Source organism: Hylobates moloch, unplaced genomic scaffold (genome assembly GCF_009828535.3).
Source record: "Hylobates moloch isolate HMO894 unplaced genomic scaffold, HMol_V3 SCAFFOLD_9, whole genome shotgun sequence".
In the NCBI taxonomy this organism is placed as follows: domain Eukaryota; kingdom Metazoa; phylum Chordata; class Mammalia; order Primates; family Hylobatidae; genus Hylobates; species Hylobates moloch.
The window spans coordinates 93,055,805-93,074,272 of NW_026652284.1; the positions used below are offsets into that span (position 1 = coordinate 93,055,805).

Here is an 18,468-nt window from a genome sequence, read left to right on the forward strand (position 1 = left end):
CCACGTTGCAACCTAAGACAAAGACCACAAATTGTGAATGGTAGGGTGGTGAGTTAGCCTATGGCTCTGAGAAATTTCTGGAGCAGAGACACCATTAGTCTTGGACCAGATACATATCTTGTTTAAGTCTCTGTTATGCGTTTTCTGTCACTGACATCCAAACCTAATCATAATTGAAAAGCCTGTGTATCTTGGTTGTTTTAATTAAGGCCTTCTTTGCCCAGTCTCTCTTTTTCCTCCCCTATGCCGACCCCAAAAAGACTATATTTGGTTGTATAAAGTACGTCGATTGCCATAATTTATTTGAATTCCTTACTATTTATGTCAAATTATTATTCAACACAGCTCTGATTATGCATATCATTCCACTATAATCATAATATTGAGATTAAAATTGTGGGTATACCCAATGGTTAGTAGTGGGAAGAGTAGTGGAAAAAATACAAACAAAAATGCTTTGCCATTTGCATATTTTGCCTACTTTGTTGGTAAGAACCAGAGACATTCCTAGAAAGAGCTAAAACACATGGAAATAAACAAGCAACTGTTTCATCTAGGAATAATTGCTCAGTTATTTCAATAAATATTCATTTGAAAAACTCCCACATGACAGTTACTTCATTAGATATTAAGGATGCATGGACTCAAGAACTGGTTTTTGTCCTTAAGGGTTAAACTAAGGAAAATAAGTGCACAAACGTGTAAGTACAATGTAATGTGACAACACATGGGTCAGCTATGCAGAGTAGGCTTTCCCAATCTAGGAGGGAAGATAGGACAGGCTTCTAGGAAAAGGTAAAAGATTACTTGAGTCCTAGAAGATGCCATTAATAAACAGGGTCACAAGATTGGAGATGTGTAAACAAAGTGAAAAAGTATATTCCCTACAGAAGGCGCGGCTTATCCCCAAACTATAGGGTCCTAGAAGTGCTTTGGGGGCTAAATAGAGTGTTGAAGTATAAGTCTAACACAAGAGTAGTTTAGGTTGTCCATGGCTTCCTCTATAAAGCTATGCAGAACCATTTAAATATTTTACAAAGAAGAAGACATTATTTCATCTCAGAATAAAACATGACACTGAATTTTTTGGAAAGTAACAGGCTTGGTGTAAGCAGAAAAATGAGATGAAGATTCACTAATTGGAAAGCTGGTTATTAATCCAAAGGAGAATAATGGAAACCTGGGTGAGAGGGAATTAAACAACTTCAAGGCATACTAATTAACTATAATGAATTCATTGGACTTTGTATTTAGATATGTGAAGGAAAAGGAGAAGAATGTAAAATGAAAAATGTTTGAATTCTTAATATAGAGGAACACTAATATTTAAGGATAAGGTCACTAGCAAAAGCCTGGAAACATGGGGGAAATTCAGGAAAACAGAGAATAAAGAGGCCGGGGAGGATAAAGTTTCAAGGAGAAGGAAGTAGTCAATAATATCACTCACTCTATACCTATGCCTTTCTTTTACTTAATTTATTATTTTAAAATATGTTTTCATTATAAAATAAAGCATATAGCTTATTTGATACTGAATTTTTTGTTAGTACAAAATTAAAGGGGAAAATGCATGTAATCTTCTATCCAGAGATAGTTCTTTTTTCCCATTTTAAAAAAGAAATAATCTTTTTTCCCACTTTCTTTCCTTCTCTCTCTCTCTCCCTTCCTTCCTTCCATCCTTCCTTCCTTCCTTCCTTCCTTTCTTCTTTTTTTTTCTTTCTTTCTTTCCCTCCCTCCCTCCCTCCCTTCCTTCCTTTCTTCCTTACCTCCTTCCTTCCTTCCTTCCTTCCTTCCTTTTTCTTTCCCTTTATAAATATGCTTTTTAATTTTCTTGAGATAGGGTGTTGCTCTGTCACCCAGGCTGGAATGCAGCAGCAGGGTTACAGCTCATTCATCCTTAAACTCCTGGACTCAAGTGATCCTTCCACCCCAGCCTCCTGAGTAACTGGTTCTAAAGATATGTGCCACCATGCCCACCTGGCTAATTTTTAAAAATTGTTTTGTAGAAAAAGGGTCTTGCCCAGGATGGTCTCAAATTCCTGGCCTCAAGTGATCCTCCCATCTTGGCCTCCCAAAGCAGCTCCCAGGTATGAGTCACTGCATCTGGCCTCATTTTTTCTTTATTGATATTTATTTATTTATATTTATTGATATTTAATTTTATTGTCCTTGCACAGAGTAATTCACTTTAAATAAAGTATTTCAATTAAATAAACCATTTGAACAAAAAAATCAGTACCATTGGCAGGGGCTAGGAATAGTTAAGGTAGTGCTATACAGCTATGGCTCACTTAGGAGGAGGGGAAATAAAAGATCAGGCCTTTAAAATTCTACTGCCAAGCCTGGGTGTTCTATAAACAGTGACCAGAGCTACTTTTCTTGGCTTGGGGAACCTTCTAGATGGTTTTTCTAATTTCCATCTAATTGTTTTGTATCAAGATCTTCACTCTGCTACTAGGTTCTTTCTGAATCATGCTTTGTTAGGACTGCCAACCTGGCTTTAATTTCAGTTTATCCCTGTACTGCTGCCTCAGGTTTGCTCTTGTTAGTGCCTGCTCCATTGTAGTAGATACTGTCAATGCTCCAGGTGATCAATAAACCCTTGGATGCTTCTTGCCCTTTCTGTTATCTGTTCATTATCTTCCATATACTGTGCATTTGTCTCTAAACGTGTATAGCTATGAGTCTTCTGGAGACTGCTTTCAGGCTACAGTAGCCCACTTGGTCCACACATGAGCCCTGAAAGATCTGGGTATCACTTACCCTATGATCATGATCATGGCGTGCAGAAGTATGAGAGCACAGCTTCTTTGCCTTGAGTTGGGATAAACTATCAGGTGTAATTTATACTGCATGAGATCCAGCAGAGGCTTGGATTTTGTCTGAAATTGCACCTTGCTTAACTTCCTTCTTGTCCTGCCTCTCCCACTCCCTTAATAGTTTCTCCTGGGTGCACTTTCTTAAAGAATCAGCAGCATATAATTCCTTCTTTTGGGCCTGCTTTTTTGGGAACATAAGTGAAGACAGCTGTAGTACGCGGAAAAGTGACTCTCTATGCCTGGCTGAGGTTTCAGACCTGGCACTGAAGCTTGGCACAGGTACCAAATCTCCAAATATTTGGCACAAAGAACTAGTACCTATAAATGGGCTGACTAAATGAAGTGGCAAAAGGCTATCTCTAAAGATGGAAAAGTGACAAGAATTGTTCAGATGACAGTGTTACAGGTGAGTTCAAGAGTGTATTCTGATGCCTGAAGACTTTATGGGGAGGAAGATTAAGATTGTATTTAATGGATCTAAAGAAAAAATATGGGCTTAAATGTATTGAATGTACAAAGGTAATATTTCACAATTTCATTATTTTACCCTCATTCTAAATTGGACCTTCATTACTTGTTTTTAAAATAGGCCAAAGAATGGAATGGCCTGTCTGAAAAGGAACTTCATCTACTAGAAAAGGCTGTCCATCTTTACCTGAATTTAAGTTTGGGACAAGTGTCTATAAAAACATAAGAGCAGAGAAAAACTCATTTAATACTTCACTTCAACAGAAATCAAATCTATGTTTCAGAATGATATGAAATGTTGTAATAAAGTTTTATCAGAACTATATGAAAAACCCAGTAACTATGCCTTATGGTAGCTCTAGAGAAAATGATATGCAGGCACAAATATTATTTAATATAAATGTAGTTAGCATTTATTTATAAAGCAGTATAGATACCAACAAAATATTTGCTATTCATTGTGCACTCATCTTAGACTGTGCTGTATCAAAGCACCTAGTAATTTCCAAATAATATATATTGCTTACTCATATTAATTATTTTATTTATACAATAAATGTTAACTGGTCACCCACTACGAGCTAGGTACTATGCTTACACTTACACATCCTTAATTACTCAACATATCTCAATATATATATAATGGTCTATCTGATAATGTCATTTACTAAAAGTCATCTTTGTAATAAGGGATGGGATGAAAAATAAGCATATATAATTCCTTACACTTACAAGATAATTTCCAATGTACAAAGTACTGTTTTATTTATTAACTTGTGTGATACTTCAAGACTCCTATGACATGGTGAGGCAAGGATGATTACCCCTAATTTAAAGATGAGAAAACTGAGATTCAGAGAGGTGAGATGATCTGCACAACAATTCTGAGCTTTTGACTCAGGTTCACATTCTATCCATGCCTTATTCCACAAAAGAAAGGCATTTATAAGTAGGGTGGGAAGCTCCAGAGTGAATTTTTAAATATGTACACTTAAAATCATACCATTCCCTTGGCCTCCTTCGTTAATTCACCTTGGTCATGGTAAGCTATATTCTCTAAATCTTAAGTTCCACAAGTGATGTGAGGCAAATTTAAAACAAAGTAAATATTCATAGTTTTAAAATACAAAAACAAATATGTGCTTTTGTCTAGTGTTACGCAACATTTTTTAAAGCCATAGTCAATAGTTACTCTTTTGATGATATATTTTATTTCCTCTGACAATTAAGACTTCTACTAAGCTAGCGAGAGTTATAATCTGAACTGAAGTCAACCTCATATGCCCGTCTTTATTCTCTATGAATTATATTCTTCTATGCCCAGTAATTTAATCTTTCATTACTTACCACTCAATGAATTGTATTTTCTTCGTTGTGAGATTTGCTGACATCCTGGAGTCATCAAAATTATCCTCATAACAATAACTCAATATTGATAAAAGTATATTACATTTAAAGAGAGCAGGGGGTGGTCAAAAAGCCATAAAGAATTATGCTCCTCTACATTTTCAGCTTAGTTCTTTACTTTATATGGAAGAATTGTCTAATTAAAATCATTGTAATTTTACTATAATTTACATGTTTATATTGGAAGAATCACATCTCAAAAATCTATTAGCAACCTAACAAAGTAAAGGTAGCCAACACTAGCATGTGTTTTAATCAGCTAGATTTTCTCCAACCAGATATGGATAAAAATAGAAGAAATAAGCATATTATCAATTTTCAGGCTATAGTGGAATGTGCTAGAATTATTCTAGAAGCAAACTGGGATGTTAAGTATTGCATTAGACTCTGTTTATACTAGATCAGGAGATAATAACAAAATGATGTATATCATTATCTCCCTGTCTCAGAGTTTTTTGGTGAGAAGTAACAGAAAACCATTTTGGCTAGCTTAAGTAAAATATGTATTTTAAGTTATGGGGTAGGACACGGAAGCAAGCAGAAGCTAAAATTCCAGATTAAATAAAGGATAGGAGCCCAGGAAACTTTGGGTTCTAGGTAGCAGGAAAGAATCAGTGATCATTGTAAGAGTCAATGCCTAGTTTTGAATCCAGTTTCTTAAATTGTAGCCTTTGGCAAATTACTTTCTCTCTCTGACTCTATTTCCTCACATGAAAAATAGGGATAATAATTGTACCTACATGTTAGGGTTGTTGTAAAACTGAATTAAATATTGTATGCAAAGGCTTTAGAAACATTCTTCATATATAGTAAACATCCAGTGAACATTAACTATTGTTATTTACTACTACTCTGAAGGGTTTTCCTTCTGATAAATCAACACCAATATTTTTCAGTGTGTGCTATTTTCTTCAAGGTTCAGTAAGAAATGGAGTGACTAAACTTGGGTCACATGACAAGAGGAGTGTATTAGTAAGTGCTTAACAATTGGCTGTTTGAAAAACATGCTTATTAAAATTTCACTTATATAAAGAATGTGTAACACAAAATTTACAAATAATGACAAATATACAATATTCCTGATTATAAATTCCACACAGCCGAATGCTTTGCAGAAAATGCTTTTGTCGATGTCTGCCAAACATTTGTATCTGTAGCTAACTCATGGTTACAAATTGATGAATGAACTGGTATAGTTCTCACATGAATGTTGGTTGATATTTAATTTGTGTTAATGAGTGAAACATAATTATAAAAATGAATACATATGTTGAAACATCATTTGTCTGTCAATGATGTGAATGACTTCATTACTGAATCAGATCATAGTTTTTGAATACTGGAGAATATTTCCTCAATTTTTTTGTGCCATTCACAATGTAATCACTACAGACTCAATACACTTAAAAATTGAATCTTTAGTATCAATATTTTCTTCTTCACTTTCTATATCTACACAATGAATAAAAGTTCTGATTTCTTGAGTTTGCCTATTTCTATAGTGTAAATTGTACCACTATGTCCAAACTGAAGCTGCCAAAGAGACTGAATACAGATTGGGGAAGAGATGCACAGTCTTTCATCATCATATAGTAGCTCCAGCATATGGTCAAAATAGATTTAAATAACCTCGGGGCATAGCTAATAGTAAAGACTAGTAAAAGATTATGAAATAATGAGTTTTGTGTAGTTATTACTTTTGTTTTTAATGTAACGTTATATTTTAGTTCAGATGATTTCAATTTTATTATTGGATATGCTTAACAACCAACTTGTTGTATTCCTTATAATTACATCAGCGCTCTCAAGAGCTGATAAAAGTTACCTCCAGCATACCACTGTGTGGGATCTTCTTGGCAAATGAAGGTGGAAGGGTTAGGGACAGCGTAACTTTGATTAATGTCCCCTCCAGGACCACACAGAATGGCAGAAAGGTAGTTTTTCGGCTTTTAAAAATTATGGAGAACAGATGGATGCTGTGTAAGCAAAAAAACTAACATGGATTCAAGTCTACTACAGGCCCAGTTTCACGTTTTTTCTCATTCTTCCCCCTGATAATCTACCTGAGAACAATGTAAGACCTATGAGAGATAGAATTGTGATATAAAGGATACAAGGAAATTGTGATATAAAGGACCTTTGAGCCGGGCGCGGTGGCTCACGCCTGCGATCCCAGCACTTATGAGGCCGAGGTGGGCAGATCATGAGGTCAGGACTTCGAGACCAGCCTGGCCAACATGGTGAAATCCCATCTCTACTAAAAATGCAAAAATTAGCCAGGTGTGGTGGCATGTGCCCATAATCCCAGCTACTTGGGAGGCTGAGGCAGGAGAACTGCTTGAACCTGGGAGGCGCAGGTTGCAGTGAGCCAAGATCGCACCATTACACTCCAGCCTGGGTGACAGGGCAAGACTCCATCTCAAAAAAAAAAAAAGGCCTTTGAATCGTCAGCTTTCAGAACTACACCTGGGATTAGTAGCCACTCAATAGATATTTATTTGAATGAATAAATAAGTATTCCCCGTAGAAAGAAAGTCTCAGAGGATAGAACCAGTTGTAAAATTGGAGAGGACACCTATTAGATAAATGGTAACATGGCAGTAAAGGAAGAGAAAGGTTATTTTGAGAAGATTTGTTCAGGGGTCAACAGAGCAGTGAGGGAGCCAGGAGCAGCAACTCAGACAATTTGCTTAGAGAAATTATTTTGGTGGGTTTCAAAGCTCCAGAAAGGAGGGTATGGATCAGCAATAGGACTTCAGTACCTGAAAAAGAGACTAGTGATGACAAGAGAAGATCCCAACCTAACAATTAAAGATAATAGAATGCACACATGGGTAGAAAACAGGACAGATTTCCAATCACTAACACCAAACTTAAACACTCAGAAATAAATCCCAAACTTAATTTTCATTATAGGGCATGTGATGGGATTAGAATTAAGGGTGACTTCAAGCTGAGTCCTAGAATATCAGTTTAGGACTGAAATTTGGATTTTTTTGTTTTCCTGAAAAAGTCAACATTTATACTTAATTGAAAAACGTGGATTCAATGATATAGTAAGAAGGCCTGGACACAGAATACAAGAAAGGGACTGCATGCTTCTCTCATTTGATTGTTCTTTTATTTTTAAAGGCAAATACACTTGAGTAATTCTGATCACTGTATTTTATTTTAATCAGTGCTTTCCAATACTGAACACGAGAAGTACTTTGTAAGTAATATGAAGGAAATTTGAATGAAAATAATTAATGGGACACACACGAGATACAGTTGTTATCTATTATCAATTAAGAAAAAATAGGTCAGGCGCGGTGGCTCACGCCTATAATCCCAGCACTTTGGGAGGCCGAGGCGGGTGGATCGTGAAGTCAGGAGATCGAGATCATCCTGGCTAACACGGTGAAACACCTTATCTACTAAAATTACAAAAAATTAGCCCAGCGTGGTGGCGGGCGCATGCAGTCCCAGTTACTCGGGAGGCTGAGGCAAGAGAATGGAGTGAATCCGGGAGGCGGAGCTTGCAGTGAGCTGAGATGGCGCCACTGCACTCCAGCCTGGGCGACAGAGCGAGACTCTGTCTCAAAAATAAATAAATAAATAGCAAGTGTTGTTGTGATTATATTAATAATATAAATACATTTTGCAATTTTTATTACTAATGTTATATATTTACATTTTAAATAGTAGTTCAAATATACTTGAGACACTTAATCTGATTCTTCCATGGATATTTGTTTCCTGGGTTCGGAATGGGCAGTCTTTAATAACATAAAAATGTAACATTAGAAGAAGTATACAAAAAAAATGCAAGAATTTTTCAACTAGGCATCCTACTTATTAGCTGTTGCCAGTTGTTGATAACTTTCTTTTTTTTTTTTTTTTTTTCCCTCGAGACAGAGTCTGGCTCTGTCGCCCAGGCTGGAGGGCAGTGGCATGATCTCGGCTTACTGCAAGCTCTGCCTCCCAGGTTCAAGCGGTTCTCCTGCCTCAGCCTCCCTAGTAGCTGCGATTACAGGTGCCTGCCATCGCACCCGGTTGATTTTTGTATTTTTAGTAGAGACAGGGTTTTGCCATCTTGGCAATGCTGGTCTCAAACTCCTGACCTCAGGTGATCTGCTCTCTTCGGCATCTCAAAGTGTTCGGATTACCGGTGTGAGCCACTACACCTGGCTGTTCATCCGCTATGTATTCTAACTGTGGCTTCCCCTCCAAGACTTTCTTTGAGATCTTTCAGTCTCATGGTTTCAAACAACATCTATAGCTGACAATTTGCAAACTTCCGCCTCTATCCTTTTAAAAAAAGATATCTGGATTTTACATCCACTTGATATCCAATCTAACAGATACTTCAAATGTAACAAAGATAAACTGTTTTTTCTCCTAAACTAGCTCCACCTGTAGCTTTTCCCTTTTACTTGAAAGCAATACTGTGCTAATTATTTATGTGCTGTCTCTTAGCTCTAGCCAACCCTTCTGTATTCTGCCCTTTGATATTTGGGTTGGAACACTGCACATTACAATTCTCAGATTCTTTTTTTTTCTTTAGTGGCTGCCTAAACCTGCTAGCTCACATCCCTTCCTCAGAAGTGTGACCACCAACGATGAAAGATTTCCTCCTTTGAAATTTGAGCACCAGATCTAGACTGTTTTTACTGCAAGCTCTTAGGTTCTGGTAATACCACAGTTTTTACTTTTCTTTCTGGATGAAAAAAGGATGTTATCTGTCTACATAGTTATTGCTTCTTCATTAATTTTTACTCTTTATGCATTACATATGCAATGCCTGTGTAACAATTCCCCAAATTAAATTCCATTCATTTTAAATAGCTAATATAGATTATATTTTTCTGACTAGACCTTGTCAGTGTAGTCATTCATATCAAGAGTGAGCCTAAGACCTTCAAAAATGGGTTTTGTGGGAGTGGTTTGCTTATTTTTTGGTCTTGTCAGAGCTGAGTTCTTGGACAGTAAAAAATGTCATATGCAATTACTTATCTTTTATGATTGAAACAGATTTTGAAAACAAAATCTGTGGGGAGAGGGCAAGGGGTTGCTGCACTTGATGCTAACATATCCAAGACTACAAGGACAATGGAGGGAGATGGCGATTGATGACTGCATTGAAGCCATAAAGAGAAATTACAGCTCACATCATAGTCAGAGAACAAGAGACCTTCTATGGTGAACCTGTAGCACTGGGCAGGTATGGCTAAAACATACCCCAAATTTAATTATGCAAGTTACCTAATTAGAATGTAATCTGAACTTACAGACTCACAAAGTTTCTTATGTAGAAGCTAGGGAATTCACTGAGAAGGAATGGGATCATGAAATTTAAAATAGAGACATTTGGATGCTCTGTGATAAAGTGCAGAATCTTAAAACCCGAGTCTTTCAAAGTCATTTCTGCCAATTTCTGCCATTCCGTTTTTCCTTTCCCTGAAGTCCTATCAAAAACTTCACCTGAGGCAATTACCTTGCAATGAGGCACTTATTCTCTTCAATATCCACCACCATCGCCTTTCATTCTCCACACAGAGCAATCCAATAGAAATCTCAGTGGTGATGGAAATGGTCATTATGGTAGCCACCAGCAATATGTGGCTACTGAGCACGAGAAATAAGGCTAGTTTGCACTGTGATGTGATAAACTTGCTAGATACATTCTAGATTTCAAAGATTAAGAATAAAAAAAGAGATGGTAAATGCTTGCATTAATTTTATGCCAAATACATGTTGAAATTATAATATCTGTGGTTAAATATAAAATTAAAATTAATTTCATCTCCTAAAAAATGTGGCTACTGGTAAATTTAAAATTAAATATGCAGCTCACATTCCATTTCTATCAGCTAGACCAATATCCTTCAAACTCTTGCTCACATAAATAAAAAGATTTTGGAAACTGTACTTTCTCCTACAATTTTACATTGACATCTATTATTTAAAATTCTTAGTATAAATAGCTGCAAAGGATGCAATTTCTACTCCAATTTTACAAGTATTTTAAATATAGTTTTCTCAAAATCTTGCATCATTAGTTAACTCAATTTATAGAAAGTGTCCATGATATTTTATAAACAGAAAAACTGTAAAATCAATCAGACAAATCAGAAACTTTCTGTCTAAAAAGTCAGACTTTGTGTTTTAATTAAAATTGGCCTATAATATCCCAAGTATCATGAGTTCTATAGAAGGATAAATAGAGATATAAATAGAGGGATTAAAAAATAGATGGATGGATGAATGACAATTAGATAATAGATGACAGATAGATGCATAACATATATACCTGTATACACAAATAGATATATAGAGAAATAGATGATAGATGCACAGATGCATAGATGCAGACATGGGCATTTCTATGAGTTTGTTGCTTGGTTAATAGGATATGATTCCCTTCAAATATGTCTTAGTGAAGCTTTTTTTTTTTTTTTTTTTGCTTTGCCTCAAGATCCGTCCCCGAGGAGCTATAAATCTGGAATTTCCTATTCTAATTCTCCAGGGTTTTATTTACACTCAAGCAATGTAACATATTTTTATTCCAGTTGGAGAAGTAATATATGATTATCTTTTGAAACTTGGAAAAACAAGTATAAGAGGCAAAGTGATAAAGAAGAACAAACAGATTCAGGTATGTTTTCAGTCTTCATTTCACACATGGAGCTAATGCTGAATGTGTACCTTAATGCAAGAAGAACAATTAATTCAAAGACTAGGTACATTTAAAGTACTAATCTAATATTTTAACTTGCTGTTATGAAGAAACCCTCAATTATTTTCATCACTCAAATGCCGTAATTAAAGGAAACATTCCCTTACAGAAGCTTGTGGAAGGGGCATAAATGAACATCAAAAATGTATATTAGTTTAGATTATAATGCTGTTATTATATTTTATTTCCTGTGAACTTAATTGCAATGTCTGTAAACTGATTAGTAATAATAATTTAATGTTTAATGTTTTAGAATAAGACAGTCACCTATAAATTATTCAACCATATAATGAAATATAGAAGAAAATTATATGTAATGATAATTTTGCATTAATATATGTTAAGTCCAGTAAATAACAGGAAGGAAGTATGTTTCTTGAGGAGATGGCAGCATTTGGCAATAAAAATAGGTGTCATTTAAGGTGAACTTGCTTTATATCAGGAATTTCACATGTTCTTGTCTGTACAACCTTATGATAGGGTATTATGACCTCGAATCTATGAAAAAGAGACTGTGGCTGGGCTCTCATAGTGAGAGTGACAGCCTAGATTGAAATTTGATTAATTAATTTCGTCAAATTTTAAATCTCAGGTTACTTTTTCCATCAACCATGTACTGTTTTAGTACATTTAGAACACCATAATTGCCCAAATTTACAGAAAAACACGAACAATAATTACTGAACAAATTATAAATGTAGAGGTATTAATCACCTTGGTTAATTGGGATGTATGCCAACTAGTATAGCTGTGTGCTTATGATTTATACCAACAATTTCCTTCTGAAAAGGGTTCCAAGGAGTAATCTATGAAAGTGAATACTTCTAACAGTGTTTTTAAAACTATGTGTTATAAACTGTTAGTGCATCATGAAATTAATTTAGTGGGGCATAATCAATGTTTTAATAATAAACAGATTATAGTCGACTAGAATGAAAAATACAGGAGTGCATTCATGTAATGGAAAATGTTTTATATGTGTGAAACTGTGGTGTGTGTGTGTGTGTGTGTGTGTCTGTGTGTTTGAACTAGGTCACAAGGTAAAATATAATCCTTATTGTGGCTCATGATGAATAATTCTTGTAAACCAATTTCTGTAAGACATCTTAAAAAAGAGTTAACCTAACAGATCAAAATTAATTGTCTACATTTATTAATAAAAATAGCAAAGAACTGAAAGTATTATGTCCTCCTAAGAAAATAATTTGCATTGTTTTTGGAGAAAAAGGAGAAATAAATTTGAGTAAATTAGGTAATATAAACAATTAGAAATGTGACAACCTCTGAAACTTCAGGTAATTCCGTAATAATAATGATTTAAAGTTAGCAAAGCAAACATCTTATAGAACATGAGATAATACCACATGTCGATGACAATTACATGTAATTGCAAAGACAAAACAATATCTCCATCTCAACGCAAGATTAATTAAATGTGTTTATTCCATACTTTATAATGAATTTGCTTCATATCTATCTCGGAAAAAGATACTTATAGCCTACTGTGAGATAAGTCTTCGTACCTACACATATCTCGTAAAGTACACACCTCTGACCTTTGCTAACTATGTGATCTTTGACAAGTTATTTATAGGTTTGCTTAAATGCAGACAATAAAAGTATCTCCCTCATGAGAGTCTTACAAGGATTAAATAATTTATAAAAAGTGCTAGAAAAAAACTGCTGAGAATAGTGTACAGCATGCGAAGTGTTCAACAAATGTCAGTTTTCCAAGCACTTCATGTTTTTTTTTCTCAACAACCAATAATTTGCACAGAGAAATAAATCAATAAATATTTGTTGCATTGAATAGAACTGACGACACAGGTTAGGTGGATAACATGATTTCCTTCATGCAACTGAGGGCTTTGATTTAGAAATTTACACAAGTTTGTAGAGATAATTTGGGGCACAGCAGGTTTCTGATCTAGTTCTTCTGATTTATAAATCAGGGCTCTTCTGCGAGACAAATCTAATAGTCCCTTGGTTGAGTTTTAAACCAACTCTGCTGATCTTAGAATTAGGTTTCAAGAACTTGACAAGTGATCACAAAAATTCCCGGGAGGCAATACATACTTTAACAACAATGAATTAATAATGTATTTCAAGGCCTTATTAGCTTTACTAACAACTGTGTTTGCATTATCTTACATATTTCTTATGATACTATAAAATACATGTCTTTATTATTCACATGTCATAGATAAAGAAACAACATCAGAGAGGTTAAATAACAGTTATCTGAAAATTACACATCAGTATATGAAACACAATCTGGCCCAATTTCATGAGTTCTACCACCAAACTTTTTAAAATCTAGCCCAAAGAAGTTATCACATAATTTGAAGATTTGAGAGAAATGATGATTTTTTCCTATTTAGGTCCTCTCTATTGCTGTAAAATCACATCTTACAAACAGAAGCAGGATAGCAAGAGCAGGAAAGAAAAACCAGCAAAATTTTCCGCTGCGTTTACATTCATTGTGTTATAATTTTTCTTGAGGTATAGTGGCACATACATATTTAGATGTGTTACTCATATTAGAATCAAATAGAAAGGCAATTCAACTTTTTGAAATATCTAAAATATAAATTCTTTATTAGTGCAGAGCACATTAAACCAACTATTTCAAATAAATAGCTATGTGATATATAGCAATAGAGAAACATTGAAATTAGAGGCAGCTATTTATAAAAACAGGATTGACCTGAATGATGTGTCAAACAGAGAAGATACAAAAACAGCCACTATTCATGATTCCTTTTAAAAAGGATACACTTACAACCTTCAAAAATGTATCTCAGAAGGCATTCATTTATAATTTTAACCTTTTGGTTTATATGTTAGTAGCTTGGAGTAGAATTGTATTATTTTTATTTTTTCCCAAATTTCTCGTATAAACTGGGTTTATAAACGGGTAAGTAGGGAATATTGCCAAAATCCTACTTGAGTTATAAATTTTCCATACTGCATGTTCCGTATTATTTCTTTGCCTTTGTCTTTATGACTATGACTTTTTTTTTTAATCACAGATGGTGTTCTCTTACCTTATTTGTATTCACTGCTGTGATGACCCAGACGCATTGTGCATTGCTGTCATACTGGAATGGAAAGTTGGGAGATGTAAAGGTACCACTTGGTCCTTGAAGATTAGAGCCACACGTTTTCACTAAAAGAGAAATTGCATTTTAAAAGATGAACATATGTCACATGTAAAATTACAACAATAAAATATCTTGAAAATAGACTTTACATTCAAAATGACACGATTATAACCACATTGAAATATATATTATGGTATTCTAATGTCACTTATCAAAATACAATGTTTTTAAGACCCTGGGATTCATAAGCTCGATATTTTCAGCATTAACGGAAAACTAGTTATGAATAGAAATTTGAGGCATGATAAATTGTTCTCTGACTTTAAATAGGTATGTTTAATTAGAGAAAGGTGTATTTACCCAATATTGTGTTAACAAAAATACACAAAGAGAGTGAAACAGAGCCTTGGGTTAATGAAGCGATCTAAAAAGTGTTTTTATTTGTGTTTATTAAGTACCCTAGGACTCACAGTAGTGCAGTTGAGAACGATCAATAGAAAAACTTCTCTTTCTGTACTTATAACTATGAATTAAAGAACTCAAACTAAAAAAAAAAAAAACAGTTACATTTAAGTAATTGTAATGAATTCCCACAAAAGTTGAAAGTTGTAGCGTTGTCTCAGTTTTCTAACCCATCTTTCTTCTACTTAATAAATGAGCTAGTGACCATACTGTTTCTGTTTCTTAACTTGCTTCTTGACCACCATAAATTTCTGGATGCCACTGCTTTTGATTTTGATTTCTTTGCCCCGTTCTATCAAATCTTGCCCATATTATCATTTTCTAATCTGTCAAAAATAATCTATTGTATATTTAAATGATGAACAGTTAAATGTATATTTTCATATGCACTTAAATCTGTACATAGTTATCATCATCACCACTTTGAAAATCAGTTTATGGACCTCCTAAAAGTTTGCTTGACATAGTCAAAGTCATGCTTCTAGTATATAGTACTCAGAATTTCGGCCCAGGTCTTCTGACTCAAGTCTTGTTTTTTACATCACTAAAAGTGTGTCTTTCTTGTATGTTACATGTGGATTTCTTTATTAGTTTCTTCTCTTTATAGCATAAATCTATTTCAGACAACTTTCCTGCAACTTGATGGTTATATCTTGTGTTGATTTAATAGTTAAAGTACTTTTAATTATCTTGTGAGTGTGTGTGTATAATTTCTATATTTTAACCAATAAAATCATATTATCTTGTATAGAAAAAATAATAAATTGTGTTTTTCTTCCCTTACCATTATTTGCAATTCAGTCTTTTTTCCCCATTTACTACTTAACTTCTTGTAAGTATTCTATGCTCTCCACTCCATTTTTCTCTCCCCTTTCACTCTTCAAAATATTTCAGTCCGATTCTCATTCTCATTTCAGTGTTTAAATTGCTTTTTCAAAGCCAGCAATGAACTCATAATTGCTAAATATAGTATCTCTTCATTTTTCCACATATTTGATATCTCAGCAGTAATGCAAAGTATTGATAATATTGATAAGCTTTGTTTGAAATTCTCTGCCTTCCCTTACATAGTATTAAGCTCTCCTGATTATTTGCATGTATGTTTTAAATAGTTCTGCTCTACCATATTATTTGTTCTGGTTTTATTTTTCCCATCTGACCCTTAAGTAGCATAATTCTAAATTGATTTAATCTCCTCTTTTCTATTTGTTCAATGGTTTCTCTGAATGGTTAAACTAATTCACTTCTATGACTGGAAAGGACATTTCTTTGTTGATAGCTCTCAAATCTACATCACCAGCTTTGGCATCTCTCCTGATTTCTAGATTAATTTTCTGTCCGCTGGACATTCCATTAGATGCTTTGAGGAAGCACTTTCAATTAAATATTTCTTGAATAGACTATCCAGATCCTCGCCTTGCATAATATATACTCCTCAAGGTCTATTCTGTTTTCCTCTGTGGAAACATCTCTGTTTTGCTTCATTTCTTCTCTTCCCAGTGTCCAGTGCTTCTTCCTCATTTTTCTTGTACTGATAATAGCTACTTAACCCCTTTTCTAGACTCCAACTTCTCTATTACATCCTCCTCACTGATACTATATTTATCTTTCTAAAACACAGATTTAATTACATTACCTAACTGCATGAAAGCTTGGTATCTATTTCCGATGGAATAAAGTACAAATTCCTAATAGAGAATATAAAATTATTCCTATGAGGACCTAAATTTATTTTCTAGTACAATGACCTGCCATTCTACATAGTCATACACTTTACTTGTGCCAGAACAGACAACTTGTTCTTCTTTGAATTTACCATACTCTTTATAATTTTCTATATTTTTCATGCTGTTTTGTAGGTCTAGAATATTATTCCTTCTTACATTTACTTGCAGATATTCTATTTACTTAAACAAAGCCAAGGTGATGTGCCACTTCTTTCCATAAGCAGGGTTTCTAATTCTTCCACTAAGGGTTCCGTAATGGATTGTACATTTCATAGCACATTATTTAAACAGCACATTTATACAAGTGTTTAGGTGCTAGTGGCCTGATAGGGAATGCAGCCTGAAAGACTCTAAGAACTTTATAGAAATGAGAAATTTATAGCAATCACAAAGCAATTGGTTTGTAGTGGCTATAGCTTTCTGATTGAATATACTCCTTCTCTGAGTGGTACTTAATACTTCGTAATTCTCTGGCATCCTTTGTTTTCTAAACTATATACACACTTAGAATCTTTTGAAGGCAAGGCCTTGTTTATCATCTTTGTTAACTCACAGTACAATGGCTTTCATGATGTAGGTATGTTTGCTAAAGAAACAAATATCCAAGTTCTTCCGCACAGCTCTTAAATTAACTATATAATAGTGCTCCCTTCATGCTGATGAAGAATCTTCATAAATATGTTTCACAGTGAAAAACTGCCTTCTATGAAAATGACTTTCTTTTTCTATAAAAATAAGGCAAAAGCATTTATAAAATGGCAAGTAACAATCACCTGTAAATATTTTGGTCTGCTTATCTGCTTCCATCCAAACCTGACAGTAACCACTTAACAAGTTGTATATCTACAGACATTTTTGTTTTGTGGCACTATGAGTTTTTGCATATTTCTTGTTTTCTTAATGCATTTGTGTGTTTTAACAAACATAGCTAATTCTATAATATTAGTCTGAAGACTTTTTTTGCATATATCATGACGACTGCTCTAGGTCAGTACATATAGGTTTTTTTCATTTGCAGATTTAACAGTACAAACAGAAGCTGATAGAACTATTGGATGTTTTTGACAGGCTTCCACTATGAGAATAGCACATGATAATTAGGAGGTTTCCTTAATCCTGCAGTGGGAAATAAGAAGACATGTAGAACAGACCTGCTATTTGAAGAGTTGCAGCAGTTCCCACTTAGCAACACAAATACAGTGAAGATCTTGGTACATTTATGTATTATGTTTTATAGTTGAAAAAATAAAAACAAATTCATTATTATGGAAAGACAAACTGCAAAATCGCAGTGGCTTACAACAATGAGTAATTTTTCTCTTGAATTCCATTGTATTTGTGCTTTATACTTGTGTTCTTATTGTAGGATTAATTCTTAGAAGAAATATTAATTAGTTACAATATGTGAGCATTTAAAAATTTGATAAATGTGCCTAAATTACTCTCCAAAAGTTTGTTCAGTATACTCCCAAAAATAATATTAAAAGGAGAACACTTTCCCAGGCTGTCGCCAAAATGATAGTATCAATCATTATGCTTTTGTCATTCTGTCAGGAATGTCACTGTTTTAATTTTCAATTCTTTCTCTACATTTTTAGTATGCTTTAACAGAAGTCTTTATTGTTGTCTCTATTTTTTGCTCTGACTTTTCTCTTTGTACACTTTTCCTCATTTCAATTTTTTTCTTGCTGATTTATAGAAACTTCCTGTGTGTTACTAATATTAACCCTTTTATATGTGCTACAAATATTTTCTTACAGACT

At 34.1% G+C, this 18,468-nt stretch overlaps 1 protein-coding gene across 2 annotated transcripts in view; it reads right to left on the reverse strand.

Moving 5' to 3' along the window:
* The window catches only part of CSMD3 (CUB and Sushi multiple domains 3), a 1,208,741-nt gene that overhangs the window by 624,930 nt on the left and 565,343 nt on the right, over positions 1–18,468 (reverse strand). For both annotated transcript variants that reach the window (XM_032760296.2, XM_032760295.2), the window contains one exon: positions 14,460–14,581. In XM_032760296.2, coding sequence (XP_032616187.1) covers positions 14,460–14,581 — 122 coding nt within the window. The remainder of the gene's footprint in view (positions 1–14,459; positions 14,582–18,468) is intronic.